At 45.7% G+C, this 13,215-nt stretch overlaps 1 protein-coding gene across 1 annotated transcript in view; it reads right to left on the reverse strand.

Annotated features, from left to right (window-relative positions):
* LOC147728078 (alcohol dehydrogenase class-3) overlaps positions 1 to 13,215 on the reverse strand; it is a 181,029-nt gene that overhangs the window by 122,895 nt on the left and 44,919 nt on the right. The window contains exon 3 of the mRNA XM_086961962.1: positions 10,619 to 10,760. Within this exon, the coding sequence (XP_086818088.1) occupies positions 10,619 to 10,760 (142 nt within the window). The remainder of the gene's footprint in view (positions 1 to 10,618; positions 10,761 to 13,215) is intronic.

Consider the following 13,215-nt stretch of genomic DNA (forward strand, 5'->3'; position numbering starts at 1 on the left):
ATTGTCGATGCTTCAAGGTGGGCACCACCGTCGACGCCTTCGGCACCGAGGACACCTTCTTGGGGACGCCGGCGACCGCTTTAGGGGTGAAAGCCTTCGGCGGTAACGTGAAGTGAATGGGCGTTGACGCCTTGTGAGGTCTCTCGACCGGCTTCTGAGGTGGAGGATCGGTTGGTCCGACCGTCGAGGCCTTCTCCCTGATGCGCTGTAGGGAGTCCGTCACCTTCTTGGTGAACGCGGCGGACGGGCGCGCCGAGCCGACGGGGTCCTTCGAGGATCCACCAGGAGTGGACTGTCAGGGTGCGCCGCTCTTGGCCTTGTCCTGTTGACGTGGAGTCTCGAGAACCTTCGGGTCACCGAGTCCTTTGTTGGTGTCGACCGACTTAATCGGCTCGACCACCTTGACTTTAGTCTTCGGCGCGGCAGACTTAATCTCGACGCCCTTGACTTGAGCCCTTGTCTCGACAGCACCCTTTTGCTTCTTCGGCGCTGAGGGTTCCGAGGCCTTGGATACGACCAAAGTAATGCACACTTTCGGTTTCGAGGCGGGCACCTGCGCTGTTTCTTCTGTCGAGACCGTAGGTTTCACTTTCGGTTTCGATTTTCCAGGGTGCGGCTCCATAGCAATGTCCGTGGCCGAGCCCGAAGGCGGAGCCGTAGAACCCATCGTAAGATCTTGGGTAAGGCCTAGTGGCGATCCCTCCACCTGAGCCTTATGAATCGGTACGACCCCAGTGTCAGAGCGAGGTCGCTCTTCGTTCGAGCTATCCTCTGTGGCCCCGAAGGCCCCGTCGTCGTCCCCTACCTCGTCGACGACTTCTTCAGCTTCGAACATTTCTGCGTCCGCATCGTAGTTGTAGTCGACATCGGACGCGGGATTCGACAGGTTGTCACCGATGTCCCCGGTAACTTCTTCCTCGACATCCCCGGCATCGAAAATGTCCGCAGGCGCCGGTGCAGTGAGCTGGGCCTCCTGGCGCGCAGCGCGTCGATGCTTAAGTGTCTTCTTGGACCTGAAGCGGGTACAAGCCATGCAACTGGCTTTATCATGGTCCGGCGACAGACACTTGTTGCACACCGGGTGGACGTCGATGTGGGGATACTTTGAGTTGCAGACGGGACATCCTTTGAACGGACTTCGTTCCATGATGAACAGTCGATAGGGTCTGAGGCGTCGACTGGGCCCTCCGCGTCGAAAGCACGCGGGCGATGGAATCCGGCTCGGAACCGAGCTGGAAGAGTTAGGCACCGAACGCAAGACAATACCGACGTGGAACTAAAGACCTTTTGGTCTTAAGAAAAGTATTTACTTTTTTCTTTTCATCGATTCAGACTAGAGGGAACCAATATACATCCGAACCCAATGGCGGAAAAAACACAATCTGAGGATGGAGTCGATGCCCATGCGCACTGTAGTCCAGGGGAGGAGCCACCTATCTCGTGATACTTCGAAGACTCATCCAGGACAACAATGTGCAATCATCCGGACCCAACACTAGGCGGCGATCTATGCACAGATATGAATTCGATTCAGAAAAGGGGGTGGTGATGAACAGAGTGTCTGAATTAAGCAGACCACTCTTGCATACAGCCAGGTTCTGAAACTGGGATGGTGCAGTGAGCTAAAAAACGGTGTTGGATCTAGCCCTGATCTCTTGACTGGGTGAGATCTTTCTGCTTAATTCAGAGACTCTGTCCCTCACCACCCCTTGTTGTAAATATTTTTGTCCACCCTAAGCGTGGAAGGGTATTCTCAGATGTGAGACCCTTGCTCATTGCACCATCAGGATTCAAGCAAACCGGGCCGAAGACGGCTGTAATGCCAGAAACCGGTCCCCGGGAGCTTGTTTCCTTCCCAGTGTAAGAATTGGCTTTTGTAGTTTGGTTTGCCCTGTTCCCATCATGCACTGGGACAGGAACAGACTAATTTGCATACAGCCAGGTTCTGAAACTGGGATGGTGCAGTGAGCTAAAAAACGGTGTTGGATCTAGCCCTGATCTCTTGACTGGGTGAGAGCTTTCTGCTTAATTCAGAGACTCTGTCCCTCACCACCCCTTGTTGTAAATACAGATATGAATTCAGCAGCCTACATGCCTCGAACTCTAATATATTCTATTTTTAACGCTGTTTGGCGGGCTATTCAAGCTGTGGGGTTAGCCCTATACCGCTCTTAGGTAAGATTGCATGTGAACAAAGCCAAGGGAAACCCAGGGCCTGCGTGAAGCACAACTGAAGACTTGGAAGTCTCTCCTAATTCTAGATATTTTCAAGACAAACTTATGTAAAAACCATTTTAACCATTTTGAAGAAACAAACACAAAAACATTTAAATAAGTGTTGGTACCACTCTTTTGTATTCAACAAGTTGTCATTCTTAAACATCCACAATACATTATAAATGCTTATCATATGTACAAAATGAAGAAGAAACATTTTGAATCTTGACAAATAATATTACAAAAGGACCCAATGCATTTCGGGTTTTCAAAAAACCCTTTGTCAGGGGTGTCTGATCCAAGAATTCACAAATTAATTGACAAGATGTCCTCTGTTCAGAGCTTCAACATAAATCAACTGAGTATAAGATAAGCCACTGTCATGTCACGATGTTAACAAATTACTAAAAAACAGGATTTGCACTCAGGAGGGATGTGGGGTGAAAGGAGGGGTGCAACGTGACTTAAATATAGTGTGCTGGAAAACACTGATGTTTGCGATAGATTGATAAAAACGGTTACTCAAGTTGCTCGTGAATGACAGTAACTGACTACTCTCAGTCACCACTGCCCCGTTTGAACTTATGTGCTTGGTTGAAATATATGGCAATTGCTGCTTACCCAACAACACAACCTCAATATATAATCGAGCGTATTCACAACAATCAAGCTCTATCAAAAGGTTACGATATGGCATCGTCCACCACACAAGTGTGAGAGCTTACCGATATTTTATCCAGATACTATCTCTATAGTGATAGAGTAGTAGGAAAAGAGGGGTGCAGGTCTTTCTTTTCTTAAATGGTGTAATTTGTGTTTCTGCTTCATTAAGGTAAGGTGGCAATCTTGTGTGCTGTGTTGTAATCACATTGTCCAATCAACTTGCCAACTCATACTTTCAAATTTCAACCTGGCCAGACTGAATCGAGGCCCTCATCTGTATGACTGTCCAGGGAGTTGCAGAGAATGTATGAGGAGATTGTGTTCTATACATGTGTAGTTGAGTAGGAGAAACTCCACTCAATGCCAGTGCGGACATGAGCAAGAGCACCTGGTTATATCCTGGCAGAAGCAGTCCTGTTCCCATCGATTCCTTTAATCCTCACGATCAATGGCAGACGGAGGCATCTGAGAAAAAAGCTGAGATAACAAGGAGAACAAGAAATTTGGGTGCGAGTATATGCAGATCATACCTTGAATTGGAGGGCGCTGTTCGCCAGTTAAGAAGTTCTGGTCTTTGCTACCCATATCCAGGGAAAGGCAGTGCTTGTTCAAAACAGATGAGCCCACTGATATCTGGATTCTGGCTTCCATTTTGATAAATGGATGTGGGCGCAGCAGTAATAGGAGGAATAGAGTAAATGGGTGTACACCCCTGCTCAGAAAAAAAGTTACCCTACTTGGTAAGCAATTATCTTGGTCTCCTTGCCTGAGAACTCACTAACATGTTTCAGGATCAATATTCCAGTTTGTTTAGATCCGAAAACAATACTTTCATGGCTATTTATTTGCATAATCACTTCTTCCTTCAAGCCGGAATGTGCTGTCCTTCCAGGGCCAGTGGGGTGCTATATGGTTTCCTTCCTATTCTTCCCCTTTTCAAGGTCCTTTCACGATCCAGATTGAATAGCAAAACTGTATGTTTATATCTCCTTCCTTAATTTTGGGCCGGCTTTCTGTCTCTGAAGATTGTGGTGTTGCCTTCCCCATCTCACTCAGTACCTTACACAACTCAAAGTCCTTCACCTCAGAACACAGACTGGAAGGATAGGGCATTACATGTTCTCCTAGGAGATAGCAACTTTTATACAGGAAGCTTGAGGACTCAAAACCTTGATTGTCAGCATCAACCACGGGTCACTTTTTTTTTTTAATCAATACATCTCACAATATGCTGACATTAAACTGCAAGCTAAAGCTGATTTTTCAAGTCCTGCAGAAAGAGCTCTTGTTCGTTATTTTCCCTAACTGTGCTGATGAACCAGGAGGCAGCCACCAAAGCCTTTTGGGATTTTTTAAAATAACTTTTGAAGCCATCAGACTTCTTCCTGTAACTTTGATTTGTGGCATTCTGCTGTTCCCTCAAATTCTAATCTAGGTTCCCCTCTGGTGGTTACAGGCTGTTCGGGACCCAGCAATTTAGCCCTATCAAGATATATTGATTTTTTTTGGTATTTTTAATCAGCAAAAGTGTCATTTTGAATGCCGTTGCTTGAGAGCAGTGTCTAGGAACGGCATAACGGATAGGGGTGGGTGTTAAATTCCGCTCCGCCAGCAGAGTTTTGGCCACTCCACGTTACGCAAAGTTTCAGCCAAAATCCGCCAACATCCGCGTGGCAGTGTTTTTTTTTCTCTTGAGAACGGCTCGCTAATGGTAATTTGGTGAGCGCCAGTGAGAATTGGCATCCCCAAGTGCAATTTTTAGGTACTAGGAAGGCACCAGGCGAGATTCCCAATTCGGGCAGTCGCTACCATTCGCGGCGGGAAATTGCTACTCAAGTAGGAAACCTACACGAGTGGCAGCAAAGAAGCAGCGCCCTCTGGAACGCAGCATGGTTCCATTCATGCCGATTCTACATCGCAGAACAAGCCCCAATGCTTAAAGTTAGCGAAAGCAGTGCGATGTGCAGTTTTCTGTCCATTCACAGAGCTCGGCACAATCTGAGTGTATGCAGCTCCAAGAGTTGCGTCAACCCCAAATAACAGGGTCATTCAAACTGTCAGAAAAATCAGCTCGTATGTTGGTGGTAGATCGGGCAAATCCAGTGATTCTGCATTTCAGCCCATTTGTTCAGCCTAAAATCCTCAGGACACAGTAGGGTCACCCTTTTATCTGTATGAAATTAATTACATTCTTCAGACATATGGTGTGCTCGAAATAGATTTAGAGCAGGCATTTTTCTTTGGGCAAGAATCTTCAATGGTGAAGTTTCCTTCACAGAGTAAGAAGCTGACAACAGTTCCCATCAAGCACTGAATTAAATTGGAACAGGTCTCAACTTAAGCTACTCTTTCCAAATTCATTTAGTTTTACAGGCTTTTGTTGTCCCACTTGGGCGATGTTGGGACCAGTGTGCTGGCTATTGTTGACTTGGACGATATTGGTGTTAGTACATGTTAAGCAGACACTCTGGATTTGTCGGGACTCCGCAGGCTTTTTCAACATATATCCCTACAAATGTGTGAATTCAGCCCACCTCAGTTTGCAAAGAGACCCAGGTAAACACACAGGAAGGCAAGTTATATTCAGAAAGCAAACCAACTACCACGTGGTACTGTGTGTAAGAGTTTCATTTTAGTTTTCCCTTATTGTCTTATCAATCTGTGGTTTCTATGTTGGTTAAGTGCTATCAATTAAGTCAATATGCGCCTCCCCGATGCAGCAAAATTGTAGTCCTACTTCCATTATTGTGACACTTTTCATTTTCACAATTTAGTTACCGTTTTAGCTGCACTCAATCCATGCTTAACCTCTTGGATGCTAATGACAAGGGTAACTCGTCATGCACTTTTCATTGATTTCAATGGAAATTAAATGAGGGCCAAAATATTGCCTTAGCAGTAAAGGGGTTAAAGTTTAGACAGTGTTAAGTATACACTCTTGCAGCATGCAATGTAGCAAGGAATTAAAAATAGAGGTAGCCAACCTACTTTTCTATGGTATTGATTACTCCTCTTCCGTGCCAACAATTTTGGGTTCCCACTCACTGCTTGAAAGGTCGATAATGAGGAACTTAATGAAGTTTCACCCTTGTGATTGCTTAATAACTTCATGGGGGAGGGGGCGGTGGAAGAGTAGGAGACTTAAAAAAAATCAAAGAATTTAAGGGGCAAAGGTTTGGAAATTGGAAACTCTTGTAGTAAGGCCAAACAAGGTAGACTATGAATGAGATTAACAAAAATCACAAGCTATAGATAATTTCTTCCATGCATATGCAATGTAGTTCTTTGCTGAGGAGATGGAGACATGCTCCCTAGCCAGCCACCATATGAAAAGGACAGAAGTTGACGGACTGAGCAGGAAATAGTGGGGTTTGGGTCACACACATTTTTAATCGTAGGTCCTAGTTCAGAGTTTAACAGTACTGGCATCGCTATAAAATTGAATGTGATGTTACAGTTATGTGGTAAATCCCGCCCCAGTACCATGAAATTACAAGTCAAATCCTGCTCAAAATGGGAATTATTGTGGACAGACAATTCGGATTGTAAACTAACATTTCCAGTTGTGTGAGGTTTAACGCATACATTTTTCACTTTATTTATTTATTTTGAAAGTTTGATATAGCGCGAACAAGATCTTTGCAGATATCAGAGCGCTTTACAGACGAAGGTAATAGCATGTGAGTACATAACAATTGGGGTGGGGAAGGTACATGTGGGAGCATAGTCAGACTCAACAGCATAGTCAGATCAGACAGAATCAATAATGATACAAGTACAAATAAGTAATAGCGTAAACAGTCAGGAAGGTCAATAATACGAGTCATACAAAAATGCAAAAAAAGAAAGAAAAAAAAAAATCAGCAGAACTGAATGGTACAGCGACTAAATATCATACCCAGTAATAATTCAAGTGTATTTAGCCATGAGGATAGCTTTTACTTCTTTCTTTAAAAGTATGGTGGAGGAGATGAGCCTGGTTTCAGGGGGGAGTGAGTTCCAGATCCTAGGTGCCATTCCTGAGAAGGAGCGCTTATATGTTTTTTCCTTGCGAAATCTTTGGGGCTTTAGCAAGAGATTGTTTGTGCCTCTAGTGTTTCTGGAGCCTCCAGAAATCGTCAGCTTCTGAGCGAGGTATCCAGGTGAGCTCAGGTGGACAGCCTTGTGCGTCATGCAGGCGATTTTCAGATGTATTCTGGCTTCAAAAGGCAGCCAGTTCAGGGATTTCAGATCAGGGGAAATATGTGAATGTTTTTTTGATCCAGTGATGAGTCTCGCTGCGGCGTTTAGAGAAGCTCTTATGGGTGCCGTAGTAGTTAGGGGGAGACCGCAGAGGGCGATGCTGCCGTAGTCTATTCGAGGGATGACTAGTGCTTGTACCGCAGTATGGAAATCTTTGGCTGGAAGGAAGGGTTTGAGTTTCCTTAAGGTAATGATCTGGTAGTTCGCACCCTTAGTTGCTTTGTTGATGTGTTCCTGCATGTTGAGGTTGGTGTCGAGTGTTATGCCTAAAGATTTTGCTGAGTCCACGATGGTAGGATGAACATTGAGTGCCGTTAGGTGTTTAAGCCAAATTTGAGCGGTAGTGATTTTCGCGGGAGGTGAGATCAGGAGGAACTCTGTTTTAAGGGCATTGAGTTTGAGATGATTAGCGGCCAGCCATGATTGGGTGCTTCTGATCGTTGAATTCAAGAGCATAATGTCTTTGGGTGATTGTAGTTTGAGATAAAGTTGGGTGTCATCGGCGTACATGTGGAAGTGAACATTGGATGCTTGTAGCAAGGTGGTGAGCGGCTCCATAACTAGGTTAAACAAAGTAGGGGATAGGGAGGATCCTTGTGGGACGCCTAGCGATACAGGTATTGGCGAAGACATCAAGTTGTTACTCTTGAATTTCTGCGATCTGTTGTGTAGAAAGGACGTGAACCACTTGAGCACAGTTCCAGATAGACCCATTCTTGTCTTTAATAGATCGAGTAGATTCTCATGTTTGACGGTGTCGAATGCAGAAGAGAGATCAAGAAGGATGAGGAGGCAGGTATCGTTTTGATCTAGGATTTGGAGGGCGTCGTCAATTTTGTGAGTCATAGCCGTTTCTGTACTGTGGTCTGCTCTGAAGCCTGATTGATGAGGGTTGAGTAGATCAAACTGATTGATGTGTTTAGTCAATTGTATTTGTGCGCATTTTTCCAACAGTTTGGCAAGAGTCGGAATATTGGTAATGGGACGGTAATTATTTAGATCCGAGGGGTCGGCTGAAGGTTTCTTTAGTAGAGGAGTGACTTTTCCAACTTTGAGGGAGTCGGGGATGGTCCCTTGTTGAAGAGAACGGTTGATGATTTTAGTCCAGAGTGGGAGGAGCGACGGGGTAAGGTCTTTGACAGCGTTGGCAGGAAGGGGGTCCGAGAGGTGATTGGCTGGTTTCACAGTGCTGTGCAGTCTACCAATTTCTTCTTCCGAATAGGTGACAAAGGATGACCATGTAGCATTGTTTTTTGGTTCAGTGGGAGCTGTGCAGTGGAGTTTGGGGTAAAGACGTACGTCAATGAGGAGATCGTTCTTTATGTTGTCGGTTTTTTGGGTAAAGAAAGAGGCGAAGTCTTCACAGGTGGATGCTTCGCCCAAAGTGCTGAGTGGTTGAGGTTGTTCCTTGGACTGGGTTCTGATTAGCTCAAACAGCTTTCTCAGACGATTTTTGGCTTGGTCGAGCTGACGGCTGAAAAAGTCTGATTTTGAGCGTTTTTTTTTACCTGAAGTAGGCATTTCTCTTTCTTCAGCGTTTTTAAATGCAGTGCGGAGGGGGCTGATCTCCAGGTGCGCTCTGCCATTCGCATGGCCCGTCTATCGTCATTGAGACTCCCGTCGTACCAAGGATTGGACATTTTTGTGGAGGCTCTTTTTAGCTGCAAGGGTGCAGCTTCATTAACTATAGAGGTCATAGCGTTGAGATAGTGATCCATCAAGGATTGGACATCCGTAGCGCCGGTAGGAGGAAGTAGAAGGTTGCAGCTGTTGGGGGGGTAGAGAATTTGAGTTTTCAGGTCTCTTTTCCAGACTTTGGGCTTGATGGATTGAGCCGGGTTAAATTTGACTTTTTCATTGATGAAGAATGTGACAATATGATGATCTGACCAGTCACAGGGTTGGATAGATTCGAGTTGGATAGAGTCCTCTTTGGAGATAAGGTCGAGGATAGAGCCTTTCTCGTGTGTCGGGCTGTTGCATATTTGGGTGAGGTCCAGGGCGTCGAGGAAATTTTTAAGACTATTTACCACCGTGTCATTATGATCATTCCAGTGGAGGTTGAAGTCACCAAGGTATATTTGTGCGAGTTGTCGCCCGGAATTGGTTGTGATCAAATCCATGATTTGTTGCGAGAAGGTAAGGTTGTCCCCTGGTGGGTGGTAAATGCCGTGAAGAGAGCATATCGGTTTGCCCCCACTGATAATATCGAGGCAAATGTATTCACAGGAAGCTGGGGAGGGTAGGGAGGAAGAGGTTACTTTCAGGACAGAGAGGTTACTCCTGTGTATACATGTGATTCCACTACCTTTTTGACCAACCCTGTCTAGTCTAATGATGTGGTAGTTGGGGGGGAACCAGTATGTCCATTATAGGTGTAGAGGATTCAGTTAGCCAGGTTTCAGTCACGATGATTAGGTCAAGGTCCAGTGTTAAGATGAGGTCAGCGATTGTGGAGGAGTGCCTAGAGGCCGATCTGCAGTTGATGAGGGTGCATTTGAGACGGGGTGTGTCGAGGGTGTAAGGGGGTTCTAGGGAGAGGGGGACTTTTCTCAGATTACTAAGGATAGAAATTCTATTGTTTAGAGTGGGGGGTCTAAGGGGATTTGGATGGATTGTTGGAATGGCGCGGAGGGTGGTGGGTAAGTTGCTATGGGGAGCTGGGTCGTAGGAGCGGAGGAGGGTGACTGTCGAGGTCCGATAGTGGGTTGCAGGAGCGATGGGGACGGTTTTCACGATTGCGAACAGGGATTGAGGTCCAGCGCGGGGGGCGTGTAGTGGGAGCGACAGCCGACCGGGTGGAGGTCCTGTTGTGATGTGATTCACCTTCCTTGAATAGATGGTAAATGTTGTGGGACGTGTAGGCGGGGTCAGAGACTGTTTTCTGACAAAGTAGTATTGTATGCTTCCCCCATAAAAACTGTTGATAAGGCATGGCTCTTGCAGCAGCTGGAGCCTCATTCGATTTTACCTTGAAGAATTACTGTACTGTAAGATATGGTCTAATACGGTCTACAACATGGTCTACTTATCCAACATGGAGGGGGGGGGGGGGGGGGGGAGATAGAACAGGTGTGGGAAAAACAATGTACTTGGAATCTGGCGAAACATGGGAAAAACTCTACCCTGCCTGACTCTTACTGAGGACCTTAGTCTTTTCATAAGAGTTCTGCATGCTACATGAAAAGCAAAAAGATTGGGGGTGTGGGAGCATGGAGGTTGGAGGTGGAAGACCGGAGAAAAAGCACCAAACTGGCAGAAAACTAATGGATGGGCACATATGGAATAACCAGGCAGCCTTAATTAATAGGTTTATCTCAGTTCTGCTAAAAGTGCATCTTGCTGCATGCTAGAGTAGTTTGTTTATACCACAAAAAAGCCAAACAGAGCCTTTCCTTCCTAAGCAAACTTACAGTAGAATTTTATGTACAAACATTGCTTCAAAAATATAAACACACTATTCAATAGTTTAGGAGCTACAAAAGTAATTTCAGACCTGCTTTCACTCGCGTCACTCCTTCTCCAACACTCTCTACAATTCCAGCCCCTTCGTGACCAAGGATCACTGGAAAGCAGCCTTCAGGGTCAGCACCACTCAGAGTGTAGGCGTCAGTATGGCACACAGCTGTGGCCACAATCTGCAAAAAATTGAAGTTACCTTAAATTTTCGGCATGCTGAGTAAACAACATCAAGTTCTAACAAGTAAAAAGGGAAGATAAGAAAGTTACTTCCACACCCTAGAAATGGAAAAACTGGAAGAGAACAAAGGATGTCACGCAGAGCATAGGAACTCCAGGACCATAAAATGAAGTACTTCTTCTATAACTGGCATCCAGACATTAATGTGTAACTTAACAAGCAAATGGGTTGGGCAGACAACTTTAGAGCTGAACAGTTAACTAAGAAAATGCAGCTGGTTTGGGCAAACAACATGGGGATGTAACACGATATGTTGCTAAACAGCAATAGACTACAATAAAAAAAGCATTTACAATGCAACGGTCTCGCCTTTGTAAAAGTTAGAGCTATTGGCATTGTAAATGACAAACTTTTTATTGATGGGTTAGTTTTGAAACCCCGATTAAAGTAAAAAAAAAGAAAAAATGCACGGCTCCCCATTTCTGCAGTGTCTTTTTACATCTCCAATGCCATCATGGCACCAAGAACGTATCAGAAACATGCACCCCTGCTCCAAAGTTCATTGACCTGTATTCAATGCCTCCCGTTCTTGGTGCACGTGCGCGCAGCATTCCGCAGCCCCTGAGGCTAGGCTGGTGCTGTGTAGCTGCCTGCATGTTGTATTCATAATTACACTTGTAATTTACACATCTTATCCATCACATACCACATCACAGTACTGTAACACCGCCAAGCACTCAGTCCCGTAACTCGATAACTGCACTTTGGTGGTCATGTTGCACAATATGAAAGCACTTCCCAAATAGGCTAAAAACAAAAACTACAACATTTTAACCATGCAGCCTGTGGAGTGTAGCCAGCTATCCGTGTTGGTGTGTCTTGCCCCACAGAGGGGTAGTAAGTGTATACAAATGCAACCATACACTAAACAGTGGAGACCAGGGCTTGAAAAGGAAATATATTAGTGTAAGTGCTCCATATCCTAGAGCACGTTTGCTCCTGAGAAGTGATGTTACTCCCCCATTAATAGCATGAGAGCAGTGCTGAGAAGTACCGGTGCAATCCCTTCCAAATGAAAGACGTGCAGGTGCTGAGTGCTGGCGGCGGCAGAAAACCCACTGAGACACAGGCACGCGCCTCTATGTAGGAGGCATCTCAACTAATTGACTTCAAGCAGAGACATCTGACATTAGGACGCATGACACTTTTGAAGACAGGGGGTAGGCCACACCCTCAGGATGTACAACTTAACGGACACTTTGGCTTGGAGCACGTCATTGTTATTAAGATGAAACCTCCCAGCATACGCAACAGATGTCAAACCACTTTGATTTATATGCCAATATCTGCCAAATCAGGGAGTGGGAGATGATTAAAGGAGCGATTGTTTGATTTACAAAAAAATGCACTTTTTCTTGGCAGGTGGGCACATAATCTTCCCTGCTGCGTTTCACATCCCTCGAACTCAGAGCAATCGCTCACTCTGCCAACCAATGTCACCCTCTTGGAAATGGTACATTCTACACACTTCCGAGAGTTCAAACACATAGCAAGATCGCGCTTTCTTCGCATGTGTATGTGCTGAAACGCAGTCGCAGCTCCACAGGACATGCTATGCACAAAAGCAGACCAAGTAAACACAATGAGTCTTGGAGGGTGCATTTAGGGGTAAAGGTGCTAGTGCTGGGTGCGCGAATCGTAGTAACCTCAACTGGCTTTAATGGAACCAGCCTCTTCAGAACAGTTCAGCCCGTTCACTTCAATGTGATCACTCTACCATCATATCGTCACCAATTAGCGTCCACTGGCTTCAAAGCCATCACTAAGCGCTTTGGCGTATTGTCGGAGGTATGAAGCACTATGTGAATGCAACAGCACATTGCAAATCTCCAAGGTAGCAGACCTTCATCCTTTAGGAATGGCTCACCTGACTGCAATGTGGTAACACGCCACCCACCTTAAGACTGACCGACACTGAATTCAATGGAACCTCTCTTCAAATCGCTTTTCTCTGACAAGAGTTTGCGTGCTTTATTGTGGCACGAAAATAAATCTGACTGTTGCTCTAGCAAATTTAGGTGGCGACAGGAGAAATAAACACACCCGAGCTCAAAACGTGCTCCAAAGCAGACCTTGATTCACTGCTACAGGAGGCAACAAAGCGTAACAAGCAACGCCAGGCACGGCTATCGCACGAGGAGGACAGGCTCCCGATCGAACTCTCGACCGGACCGCAATCATCCCACCCGCCCCAGCTCCATGAAAAAATGGCGGCCGCAAACATCCTGGAAAAAAAAGAAAAAGGAAACACCCACTATGGCCCACCTCTGCATGACGAAACAAAGGGGGCGGGGCTTAAAAAAACACAGAAACACCCACGAATCTGCTCCGAGAATGATTGACATTCTCTTCCAATGGCTAGCCTCCATTTATGGAGCTAGCCAATGGAAGAG

Source organism: Lissotriton vulgaris, chromosome 3_1 (assembly GCF_964263255.1).
Source record: "Lissotriton vulgaris chromosome 3_1, aLisVul1.2, whole genome shotgun sequence".
Lineage (NCBI taxonomy): Eukaryota > Metazoa > Chordata > Amphibia > Caudata > Salamandridae > Lissotriton > Lissotriton vulgaris.